Source organism: Antechinus flavipes, chromosome 6 (genome assembly GCF_016432865.1).
Source record: "Antechinus flavipes isolate AdamAnt ecotype Samford, QLD, Australia chromosome 6, AdamAnt_v2, whole genome shotgun sequence".
In the NCBI taxonomy this organism is placed as follows: Eukaryota; Metazoa; Chordata; class Mammalia; order Dasyuromorphia; family Dasyuridae; genus Antechinus; species Antechinus flavipes.
Genome location: NC_067403.1, coordinates 190,000,278 through 190,013,312, shown reverse-complemented (window position 1 = coordinate 190,013,312; position 13,035 = coordinate 190,000,278). Strand labels below are relative to the sequence as shown.

The 13,035-nt window shown below is 35.1% G+C and overlaps 1 protein-coding gene across 2 annotated transcripts in view; it reads left to right on the top strand.

Moving 5' to 3' along the window:
* The window catches only part of AFAP1 (actin filament associated protein 1), a 233,552-nt gene that overhangs the window by 142,600 nt on the left and 77,917 nt on the right, over positions 1 to 13,035 (top strand). For both annotated transcript variants that reach the window (XM_051965564.1, XM_051965563.1), the window contains exons 7-8: positions 9,633 to 9,725; positions 11,895 to 11,976. In XM_051965564.1, coding sequence (XP_051821524.1) covers positions 9,633 to 9,725; positions 11,895 to 11,976 — 175 coding nt within the window. The remainder of the gene's footprint in view (positions 1 to 9,632; positions 9,726 to 11,894; positions 11,977 to 13,035) is intronic.

Below are 13,035 nucleotides of genomic sequence, written 5' to 3'. Positions count from 1 at the left end.
TGCTGCTATCATCATAGTATTTTGGGGTTTTGTGTGTGTGTGTGTGTGTGTGTGTGTGTGTGTGTGTGTGTTTTAATTTTAGCACTATCCTATGATCCTAGGGTCTTACAATCCTAAAGTTCTTCCCCATTATTTTACAGAAAAGAAAAAGTGGGATCCAGGAATTAGAAGTAACTTTCCTACATTCAAGATTCAAAGTAGGCTCTCTGACTCCAGTTGCAGTGAATGCCTTTCCCCCATATCAAGATACTTCCTCCTGCCTCTTTAATCAGTCACAGGTCTCTGGCATGGAATGTTATACTAACAATTAAATGGTAATTTATATCCTAATAGCATTCCTATCAACTGGAGGAATAGCTTGTCATCTACCCAATGGATTGAGCCATAAACTTATTCTCCAGATTTCAATCTTTTGAACATCAAGTTTTCCTCCATAGCTAGTGAGAACCTTTGTAACCAAGTTTTCTGGGCAAATATGTGAGGTATGAAAAGAACAGCTTTAATAGAGTGCATGACTTTGCACATACTCTAGAAGAAGTTTTGCCAAATCTGCCCCCTTCCTTTCTGTCTGTAACTTCCATTACCAGCAACTCTTGCCAACATTAACTGACTGGGGTGGTGGGAGCAGATGCTGGAAACAAGAAGGTCATGCCGAAGACAAGAGCAAATGTTCCCAGAAACGGAGTGGTCAGGTTTCTTTAAAAATGTGCATGGATTGTATTTCTGGAGGGAGTCTGTGAGTTGAAAGCAAACAGAAATCCCACAAAACAAATAACAATTTGTTTTCAGCAGGATTTGGGCTTATGCATTTGAACCCAGTTCACTAACATGTGTTTTAATCTTTGTGCTCAAGATAACAGCATTTAGAGTTAGAAGAGCCTTTAGAAATCATTGCGTGCATCTCATTTTAGAGATAATAAAACTATAGCCTAGAGAAATGAACTAACTTGCTCATGATCACATATTTACATCTCTTAGATTATGCTGTTTTAAAATACTATTACTACTATTGCTGCTGCTCCTGCTGCTGCTCCTCCTCCTCCTCTTGTTACTGCTGCTACCATTACCACTTCTCTCTGCTATTATTATAACTGTTTTTGCATACAAATAATAAATAAATCCAAATCTCATTGCAGTTATGCAATGAGTCACATAGGTGACTGAGGTAGCAGATTATTTTCCTATGTTTATTTTTGAATTAAATAAATTAGCAAACTTTTTAAAGACTTTACTATTTCCTAGATATTATGGTTAAAAACATTCCAGTTCCTGTCCTCAAAGAACTTAATTTAGAAGGGTGACAATCCAAGGTTGAATGTAAAAAGGCAAACAGATAGGAAAATTTCATAAAGGAGAAATCAGTTTCAAGTTGGGAATATTTGGAAGCATTTGTAGAGGTAGAAATCAACTGGAGGAACAGCTTGTCATCTACCCAATGGATTGTGCCATAAACTTATTCTCCAGATTTCAATCTTTTGGTGATAGCCTGGACTAATGCCCAGAAATGGGAGAGAATACAAGGGAAGCTTAAAAAAGGATCAGTTGCCCAGATTTTCCAGAAAATATGTGGGGGAAATAATTTGAAAGAAGATTGTAAGGGAGCAAGATTGCTAAAACACTTCACTACCAGATTAAGAAGTTGATATTTTATCCTTTAGATAATAAATAAGGAGGTGTACCAAAGGCTTTTGAGCTAGGGATTTACTTGATCAATTCAGTGAATCTCAAGCAATAATAATGGCATAGTTTGGTGTAAAAATTAAGGCAGTGTGAGTATGAGTAAGGAGTAGGGTTAAAAGCCAGTATCAATGCAATGGTTAGCTCTATATCCCTAGTAATTCAAGTACTGTGTCTAAGGTTCACCTTTATAGAGAAGCTAGAGTTTCAGCCATGGTGTATTTTTTTTATATATATAACTCTTCTATCATCTATTATATCACAGTATATAAACTTTCTGTTTGGAGTTTACTCCTATTTGTGCTTTTGTTATGTTGGACTTCTTTTGACCCCTGAGATAATTAGGATATTCCTACGTCTTTATATTACTACTAGTTGTTTTTTGAATTGTAACTCATCCTATTGACATATCTTTTTGGCTTTTTCTTTCAGTTATTAAAGAAAGATATGAACAAGTTCTGATACTCTGTTGTCTTTCACATACCATCCCTCATTCTTTCATTGAGTAATATGATATTTCATTTTCTCCTCTGTATTTTAAATCACTAGATATCAGTGTAACCCTCCAGTGGCTTTTCATATGGAATCAACTGTTTTCTCAAATTGTTTCTGCCATCTTGATGTTTGATGCCTTTCTTTAGAAGCATTCCTTTCTTTCTGAGGTCCTTATCATGGCAATGATGTTCTGTTGTGTGTAGGTTCTAAAAGATTTTTATATTTTCTGTCAAATATTCTGGGAAAATTCATTTGATCATGATGTTTCATTTCTAGATTCATGATAGTTGATATCTAGCCAAATAAAAAAAAACCCAAAAAAGAAAAAGAAAACTGAAGATCATGTCATCAGCTATTTTGAACTATTCTGCTTTCATATAGTTAATGTGTTAGTTGTGTTTGTGTTATCTCAAGAATTTCTTGAAATTTCATTCTACTTATGGCCACCACCTTTTCAAAATTATTTAAGATATCGACATTATTTTTGCCATCAATTTCATCATTGGTTAGCATTTCTGAAGTACAGATTTTTAAGGCCTTAGTATTGTTGTCATTCTAAATAGATGAAGAAAGAGAAGAAATTTGTTCTATGTATGTTAATGTTGTTTCTATAAATACTGCGATCTCTTGACACTGGTAGTCAATGTGGTATAATAATAAAAATATTGGATTTGGAGTCAGAGTACCCAGTTTCCTGTATTGACTCTGCTCTTGGCTATGTTTGTGACTTGGGTATCAACAGGAAGTTGTACTGGATGACTTCTAAAGTCCTTTTGCATTTTCAGGTCCTATGTCTTAGGTTTCTTATGTGTCCCTGCATAGGCCTAGGACAGTGCTGAGCACAGCAATTCCTGTTGATTGGAAAAGGACATATCTGTAATCTCATAGAGACATGAGAAATTGTCATAACCTAGAACCAGGTTGTAATTCCTAACTGGTTTGTAAGATAGACTCCCTTTTAGAGAAAACAAAGAGAAAATGAGAATGTCCCTAGAACAGGCCAAAAGTCTAATGCCAGGAATCACCATAGAGTTTGTGTCTGAAGCTTACTAGATCAACATAAAGGTTCTTTCTATCTGGAATTAGGGATTGGTCAGCCAGTGATCAGCATTCTTTCAAGTCGCTCTTTCCTCTGTAACTCATTCTAGCTGATTTTCTAGAGCTCAAGGGCAGAATCTTGGCAGGAATTCTCACAGCTGGCTAATGTAATCCTAACAAAGACTAGGAATGAAGACAAGGGTCTGGGTGACATCTATGCTTGCTCTAGGTATAGAGGACAAACTAGTGAGATGAGAGCTGGAACACCCAACTGCAACTTTTGTGCAAATGTTATTGTGATCTTTAATAGTTATTTCTCATATATCTCCTTATTATTATTACTTCAATGCAGAATGAGGGAGGAAAGTCTAGACAGCAGCTAATTGGGAAAAGATCAGAGAGAAGAATGTACCACAAGCTTAATATGAATCAACAGTGTGATATGGCAATGAAAAAAAAAAAAACAACTTAGGTTTCATCAAAAGAAGTTTAGTGTCTAAAGTAAGGAAGGAAGACTCAATGTCTTTCTGCACTTAGCCCCCATTTGGATAAATTTTAGCAAACAAATTTTAAGAAACAAGAGAGAGTGACCAGTGGAGATTGATCATGATGGTCAATGGAGACCATGCTACATAGATAATCCACTGAAGGAACTTCCTCAGGAGGAAGTAATAGAGAAAAAAGAGAATTAGGGAGTATATCCCAGCTTTCTTCAAGGAGATGAAATGCAATTAGATGAGAATTTTCCTTTCCTTGTCCCCCAAGGGAAGAACTAGGAATAATTTCTGGAACTTGCAGAAAAAAAATTCATTTTGACTAAAAACAACCACAAAAACATCTTCTAAAAACCAGTTACCTCAAAGTAGAGTGAACTACTTCAGGTATAGTTTAGAATAGGTGCCTTCTGGTGTCTGTTCTAAATCTGAAATTCTTTTATTTTAGTTTTTGCTTATTGTTAGTATAAATATATAATTGAGGTGGAATGATGTTGTATGGAAGGTGGTAGATTTACTCACATAGAATATTAAGAATTAGAAGGCACTTTAGAGACTTTCAAGTTCAACAGATTTTGCAGATAAAAAAAAAAAAAAACAACCATTGAGTGATTTTTTTCCAAGAATCCATGTCTCATATATAGAAGAGATTGAATTTCTAATTCTTAATCTGACTCCCAGATTTTATGACACCTTATCCCTATTCCCTTTCTACTGTACTATACTTATCTTACCCTAACATAAAAGTCCTGATGAGACTAATGCTTATATAAGGCAGCTAGGTAGTGCAGAGAATAGAGAGCTAGTTCTATCATCCGAAAGATCTGAGTTCAAAATCTAGCCTCAGATGCTTGCTAACTGTGACCCTGGAAAAGTCATTTAACCCATGTTGAGCTGTTTCCTCATCTGTAAAATGAGCTAGAGAAAGAAATGGCAGATCATACTACAGTCTTTGCCAAGAAAACTCCAAATGGAGTCACAAAGAATCGGACATGACCAAAAAACAACAATAAAATTTGGAGATGAAGGTAAAGATAGAGGAAACTTTCAAAATAGTAAAAAACAAAACAATGTACATAAAACAGAGAAAGACAATTGTCTTCATAGACAGAGAAGTGGTTTTGATGTCTGGAAGGTTTGGTTCAAGTCTCACATCTGGCACATATTGGATGCTTGACAGGGACAGCTCACTTAGCTCAATGCCTGGCTTTTATAAGAATATAAATTGAATAGCACTTGGTTACTTATATTGCTAAAGGAAGTTTCTTCTCTGGAAATTCCTCATAAAAATGAAATTACTTTTTTTTAAAGTAGTCTATAAGCTATTTGAAAGCAGGGACTTTATCTTTGTGTTCTTGGTTCTTATTACTATATTATAGGTACTTTTCACATAGTAGATACTTTTGTAAAATTTCTCGAACTTAATTTGTGGAAAACATTTTCATGTAGAGAATAGTAGATTGGGGACCCAGGATTCTAGACCTTGTCCTACTGTTCAACAGTTCTATATTTTTGAAACAGCTACCTGACTTTTGTGAGCCTTGATTTCCTCACCTGTAAAACTGGCTAATATTGTCCATCCTGAATAAATTACAAAAATGTTTAAATTAGATCACAGCAGATGAGAGATATTGGGAAGCATTTTGAAAAGTAGAAAGCATAATGAATATCTAAAAGATTATTATAGTTAGTCAGTTTCCAACCATTCCACATCAAAGGACTTCAATGAGTTTTTCCAACTTCCTTAGTTGATCGGGGCAAATCTGGTAAGGTGATATTTGAAAAAAAAACAAAAAACATTAAAATTAAACAAAACAAAACAAAACAAAACAATAGCAGCAACAAATAATTATATTGAATATCTAACTTCTATGTGCAGGATAAACCTAATTTACACAGAGTTTTCAACAAGCTTTATTTTGGTCATGCACTTTATGTACAGAAAACCTCAAAACAAGCCTAAAACATAGGAACTACAGAATAGCAAAGTAAGGAACCTCACTGAAACTAAGTTATCTACTAGGGAGCAACTATGTGGCACCAAAGTGCACAGAGTGCTGAGCTTCCTAATTCAAATCTGGCCTCATACTTCCTAGCTATGTAATCCTGGGCAAATCACTTAACTCTGTTTAACTCAGTTTCTTCCCCTGTAAAAATGAGCTGAAGAAGGAAATAGCAGACCACTCCAGTATCTTTGCCAAGAAAACCTCAAATAGAGTCGAGAAGAGTCGGACATGAATGAAAATGACAGAATAACAACCACAACAAAGTCCTCCAAGTAATAGGTGTCAAAACCAGTTTATAAACTCATGGTTTCCAGCCTTTAAGTCTAGTGTGTGATACACTCAGCCATGCTCTCAGAGCAAGCATCGGCCTTTCCTGTAAGGATTTTTGAAGACATTTTTGGAACTTGGTTCTTCAGGGTGAGATACCAGATAAAAGCTGGTCAAGTTTATGAAATAAAGATCAGACACACATAAAACGAGACTAGACCAGACCTAATCATGAGAGTAGTTGAAGGACCAGCCAGGATAATGAATGGTGTTTGGAGCAATTGTCCTCTGTGGCTGCCATCCTACTCTTTCTGAATGCAGGCATTCAGATTTGTGCTGGACTTTCTTAAAAGGGAAAATTTTATGGAGGGATTTTTTTTGGGTTAACAGATTTCAAGTATTTTGCCCCATTCAGATACACAGGAATTGTCAGACCATGTATCTTGATATTCTAGTTTGGAAAATATCATCGTTACATGCACTGAAAGGTAACAAAGTGCTTTATGTATTCAAAGAAAAGAGGGCTTTTTCTGACAGAAAAAAAGGAAGGGGAAAGGTGTCATGGAGAGAGATGAGTAAGAGATTGGATTTCTTATAACTTAGTGAGACTTTTCATTATTTTTTTCCTGAATTTTTTTCCATTATGGTTAATTTTTCTCCAAATGCCCAAACTTAGTTCATTCTTAGAAAATAATTATTTCTTCCTCTACAAATTGTAGTAGAAAAGCTGTTCTAGGATAGTGTAGGATAGTATGATGACCACTAGATTCAGCATAAATATGAGCTCAGATCTTTCTCTGATGTTTACTACTGTGTGACCTTCCTCTCAATTTTCTCATTTATATAATAAGGTGGATTAGACTGGATTATCTTGGGGTTTCCAAATGAAAATGAGTGTGGTGTTCTCTTCTTTTTTATAATATATAATGGTTCTCTGGGAGCAGGTTTCTCGGGGAGGTTTTCTGGAGGCAGCCTTAGTTTGAGTTCCAAGTAATAATCACTTCAACTACAGCCAGCTGATAAAATCCAAATGTTTATTTTCTCCTTCCAAGTCTTATCTCTTTCCTTGGGCCCGGTTAGTTTTCTTAAAGGTCTCTCTCCCTCCTTGGTTCCGAGAGCTCTTGCAACTTCGACTGCAGTCTCTAGCTTGTCGATCTCCTTAACTGAACTCACTTGAGCTTTCTTTGATTCCGAGAGCTCTTGTTGCTAATCTTTTGCCTCTAGCAGCTTCTGCTTCTAGCTCAACTCCAACTCTTGGCAATATTTCGAACTGACTGAATTCACTGACTCAGCTCTTTTTTATGCTCTTTTTGAGGTGTGAACTCAAAGGTTGCCTCCTCCTCCGAGAGTAGGATTATGGGAGGTATGAATTCACAAAGTTACAAAGTTAACTGTGAATCTTCCATACTTGTGGACTCCAATGTGTGAGGCAGTGTGTGAATTTTCAAAGGTATAAACTCAAGCATTGTTTCTATCAATACTAATGACTTAACACCTTATAAGGATTTGCTCTAATGTGTGAACCAATAAGTATCTATCAATTCCATTGAGTTAACACTAGGATTCTAACAAATGAAAATGAATTTGTAAAAACAAAATTAATTAAATAAAAACCACCTCCAATTTTTTTTTTTTTTTTAGCTTTATATTGTAAAAACGGACCAATGATTTGGGGAGCAGAGTGGTTTGGGAGAAACTAAGATGTATACCTTTGCTTCTAAACATGAATGAATGATTCATGTATGCTGTTCCAAACTGATATCTTTTGTGTTATATTATAATTTCTTTTTATCTTCTGATGAAATTTCTTCTTCAGTGTATTTAAGGAACAAGCAATTTTTATTCCTACCAAAGTGCTCAGTATCTTGAGAATCACTAATTTTAAAGTCATCAAGCTGTATATCTGGGATATATACATGCATCTTGAAGCTTGTATGTAATCTTTTGTGCAACATGTAGGATTTGTCAAATTCAGAAACATTTGTGAAATCTGAAAGCATTTGAGTTGATTTCATCTTACAAGTGAAGAAATCTTGGGTTCTGAAAATGCTCAAGTGGGTAAAAAGAAATATAGAAGTCCTATGACTTGTAGGAAACTAAATTAGTAACAATATTCTTTTGTGGCTGTTAAGTATCCATTCAGGGGAAATAGTTATGATATTGGGATAAAAGGCTTTACACAGAATTTTGGAAGCTTTTCAAGTATTACTTGTCATTTTCTGGTATTTATGAAATAGTGATGGTCTCTGCAGAGGAAATTGAATCATAAGATTTTTTTCTTTGCCTGTCCAATTTCTTGAATGGAGTCAAGATAGATTATAAAGAACAAGTCAAGAAGATGCTAGAATTAATGGAAAATTGGCCTTCAGAGCCTACTGCAGATCTTGTGGTATCTATGAAATCTTCCCAGATTGTCCCAGCTCAGATTTCCATTTTCTGCGCTTGGGTTTCTGTAGAGCCCTGAATTTTTTTTTTCCTGTCTTCCTGTCACATGATACCTTGCATCATATTTGGGCTGCATTTGGAATCAAATCATATGAGTCCAAATTCTAGTCCTGAAACATTTGGGGCAAATCCAGTTAACTTCTGTGGGCTTCAGTTTCCTTATCTATTTTTTTTTTTTAAAAGTCAATATTGGATTAGATAGCCTCTGTGGTACCTTTCACCTCAAAATCGAATCCAAAGTTATTTATGTTTATATATCTCATTCCCTTCAATAGACAGTAAATTTCTTAGGTAAGCCTGGAAGGCAGAGCCCATTTCCATCCCCATTTCCTCATTGCCCTGGAGAATAAGCACTTAACTTTTGCTGAATTAAATTGACAATTGATTTAGGATGCAGCTTTTATTGTGAGCCACACTGAGTTCTTTATGGTTAACTACCAAGAAAATACATCACTGCAGTGAGATCGCTGAGCAGCAGTGATAGCTCAGTATCTGAATTTTGGTCAACACTTCATTATTTCTTCATAGAAGAGCAGCTGGGGCAACTGAATGGCTGGGCATGCTGTCCTGTTCTTGGATCTCATCCCATTTCCAGTCCAGTCCAAGCCAAATTAATATAACTGTGTCTATGGAGATCGTGTTGCAAAACTACCCCTGTGGGCTCTTGCATTTCTTTTCTAACCAGGAGGGGCGAGGCTTTCACTCAGCATTGCAGACATGGTTCCAAAAACGGAAAGAGAAAAGACTAGCCCATAAAATTTTTAACTGCTGTTAAATATTGGCCTGTTTATTCTTCAGTGTGAGAATTGTGGTGTTTTGTACCAGTAGTCTGAAAAAGTATGTAGCTTCAGGTTGTATGTTATGGAATAAGAGAAAGAGCATTTCTTATAGAGTCCAAAGATCTGAGTTCAAGTCTTTGTTCCTGCTATTTGGTAGCTACGTGATCTTGAACAAATGACATGTTTCTATGCACAATTTCCTTATCTATAAAATGAAAAGGCAAGTTGAGTTCTAAGCTCTCTTCCAAGTCTGTCGGTATTATAGTGGATAACTGGCTTGAAGATTTGCAAAGTGTGGTATGAATGCTAGTTATTATTATTTTTATATCATAACATAACAGATAGAAATTAATAATTAAATTATATACTGTTGTGATAATTATTACTATGGAATTGTACCATATTCATGAAATACTTCTTTTTATTTTCAGGTTATAAAAGAAGTCTACACCAATTGCAGTGGGGCAGTCGATTCAGATGGACCTTCCTCTAGTTCCCCAGTGCACAAGACAGAGCTAGAGAAGGTAATATCATGAAAGAGAAGATCAAGAATGTAACTTCAGATTAGCTGATTCAAGCCATCTTTCAATTTCTCTTGTACTGAACATAAAAATCTATAATCTTGCTTTATCTCTCCATTGGACCAAGACAAACTATTCAATTATCTCTTTATAAACTGTGGAACCACAGTCAGTGGGATAGTCTTGCTCAGTGAAGAAAAATGTCTCATTCCTTTTATTCCCAAGGAAATTCTTTTTTGTTCATGCTTTCCTTTTCAAAGACAATGGATATTTATTGTTAACTTTTTCAAGAGCTAGCCACACATTTTATAACACAAGTGCTATTAATCTCTTCATTGCAAATTTTTAGATTTCCAATTTTTTTTTTAATGTTGTATGGTCCTATATGGAGGATCCATGAAGATAAATAGATAAATAGATAAATACACAGACACAAAAATGTGGACAGAATGAGGAACAGCATGGTATGATAGAAATAATATCACTCCTATTTCATTTTCTCTCTCTGATTCCCACCCAGAAAATCTTTTCCAATTCTGTGAATTTCACAGGATGAGATGATGTAGAAGACTTTGTAATCTCTTCTGATAGATAATCAGTAACCAGACATATGAAAGTACGAAGTATCTAAGCATATCATCAGGAATAGATATAGTTTCCTAGTCTATGAGAAGTAGCCTGGGTTTATAGGAATAGATATAGTTTCCTAGTCTATGAGAAGTAGCCTGGGTTTATATAAAGATTATTGGGCTTGAAATCACAAGACTAACGTTGTAGTTCTAGTCCCACAACTTAAGTGAAGTCCAGTTCATCAAAAATATATCTACCATATACTGTTTATATTTGTGTTAGGCTCCAAGGATACAGATATAAAAATAAAAACATCCTTGTTCTCAGAGGTCTTCAAGTCTAATCAGAAATAGTGATTTTATTTTTTAGCCCCAATTTTATTCATTAAGTTTTGGATAAGTCAAATTTTTTTCCTGAGTTTTAGTTCTTCCTATCTTATTACATGGTGATAATACCTCAACCTGTCCATCTCTAGGGTTTTTGTGAGATTAAAATAAGATAAAGGATATGAAAGCAATATGTGAGTTGTAAAGTGCTTTGTAAACATGAGTTGTTATTTTTATTACTAAACATTGAAAATGTGCTTTGCAGAAAAGTAGTTATTCGTGTTTTCCTATCCCTTTCTATTTTCTTTATTTATTGGAAGGTAAGAATAATAGGAAATGGTAAATGCTAAAATAAGCCATTGGTTAACTCAAGGACCTTTCTTTGCTCCCTTGAGTTATGTAAAACATACAATTTGTAAGAGACAAGTCAAATTAAGCCTCTCTTAGTGTCAGTCACCATAGCAAATGCTAAAGGATAGCAAGAAAAATTAAAAACTAAAATTAAAACATGCCCTGAAGTTTCTCTCAGAATATTTCATTTCTAGGTTCTTACCTCTATGAATTTATACATCAACTGGTCCTTGAACTCCCTGGAGGTACATGATATTCTTGCAGGCAATGCTGTCATTTGAAGAAATTTCTAGGGAAAATAATATTAATATTCTCTACCCCCATAAATTTGTTGTGAGGAAAAACTCACATTTTAAGAATTCAACTGATATTAAAAAAAAATCCAGCAACTTAAAATGAATGTGAGTTAATACCTACATACATTTAATAGATGAAGCAATTGAGGCCAAAGTTGATTTCAGTAGGAACTTGTTTGTATCTATAAGTAGAATTATTAGTATTTTTTTTTCCCAGAAAGTGTTTGCCTCTCTGAATAGTGACACGGGGGCCATTAGGAAATGCTAATGAATCTCATCAAGGTCACTGCAGATTTTGAGGGGAATCATTTTTGGAGAGCAGATGACTTTTGTAGACTATATGAAAGATCAAACCTATGGAAATAGTTAGCAGAGTGAAGTAGATCCTATAGCATCTGTTAGAATAACTGCAGGATGATAGTGTTTCATTTGATTTCCAGTGCTTTAACAGTGATGTAAGCATCCAAATTCTGTCTTTGTGTTCTTAGGTATCTTATGATTACCTTCTCGGTAGATTAGGATTTGATCCCCTTAGAGTTCACATTCCAAAAAAATTTTAATTGATGCTTGACCCACTGCAGAGCCAATATGACCACTACAGGAATGATCTCATTCTTTTGTCCATGCAGAAACTGTCCTCGGAGAGACCGAGTTCAGATGGGGAAGGAGGTGCAGAAAATGGAATTACCATGTGCAATGGAAAAGAACAAGGTGAGTCTTAAGGATGGTCCTCCATTGTTAAAATATGATCAAAAGTCTGATTGATCTGAAGGCCAATTTGATCACTAACTTAAGTGATGTGGAAGCTAGGAAAATTGAGTTCCAATCAGTAAAATGAGAGAGTTGAGCTAACTGAGCTTGAAAATCTTCCAGGAGTTTTATGGTATCAGGAACTTTTCATTGGTTTCCCATCCTGTAACCAGCCACGCAGAAATGCATCTTTGATAACATTACCAAGGTCTGGTAGTCCATGATACTTCTAATTTAGTGATAATTTCTGTACATACACAAACACACACAAATGAATGTGTATGTCATAAAATTTTGAGATTGTTATTGCAAAGTATTTTTTTTAATGTAACTCAGACAAATTAAATGATAACCTCTCCCTTATCTCTTTATTCCTCTTATCACTGTATGGAACTCATTTATAAAAACAAAAAAGTTCTTTATCTTCCACATGCTCTGTATATATTTGTATGATCAGAAATAGAGAAATAGGAAGATAAACCTTCATCATGCCCTTAGTATATGCTAGACACCACGCTAATTCTGGGGATACAAATAAAAGCAAAATTTACCTTCAAAGAGCTTTTATTGTAATGGTTGAATTCAGCATGTAAAAAGGAAATGAAGAGGGTAGTGGGGTACAAGCTTGAGTGGGATAGGGGCAGTCATAGACTGTGGCAGATTTGAAATGAGCATTTCTGGTTAGGGAACTTCCTCAAATTGGGATTTGTGGATGAACTTACTATTCAGAGGAAAAGTCTATAATCAGAAGTACTCAGTATCTTGAAAAGACCACTGGAACAAAGTCGGGAGCTAAGAAGTAGTCAGGGGTATCATGACTAAACAGGTATGCACTTTGTCTCTCCCCTAAAAATGAGAGTTCCTTGAAAATAAGAATTGTGTTTTTTGCCTTTCTTTGCACCCCCAATGCATGGAGTAGTTTTTCTTTGTGTGACATTGCATAAGCAATGTCTATGTTAATGCTTCATGAAAACAGAATTCATTGATTCTGAGAAGGCAATCAGGATTTATTGGTTCTAA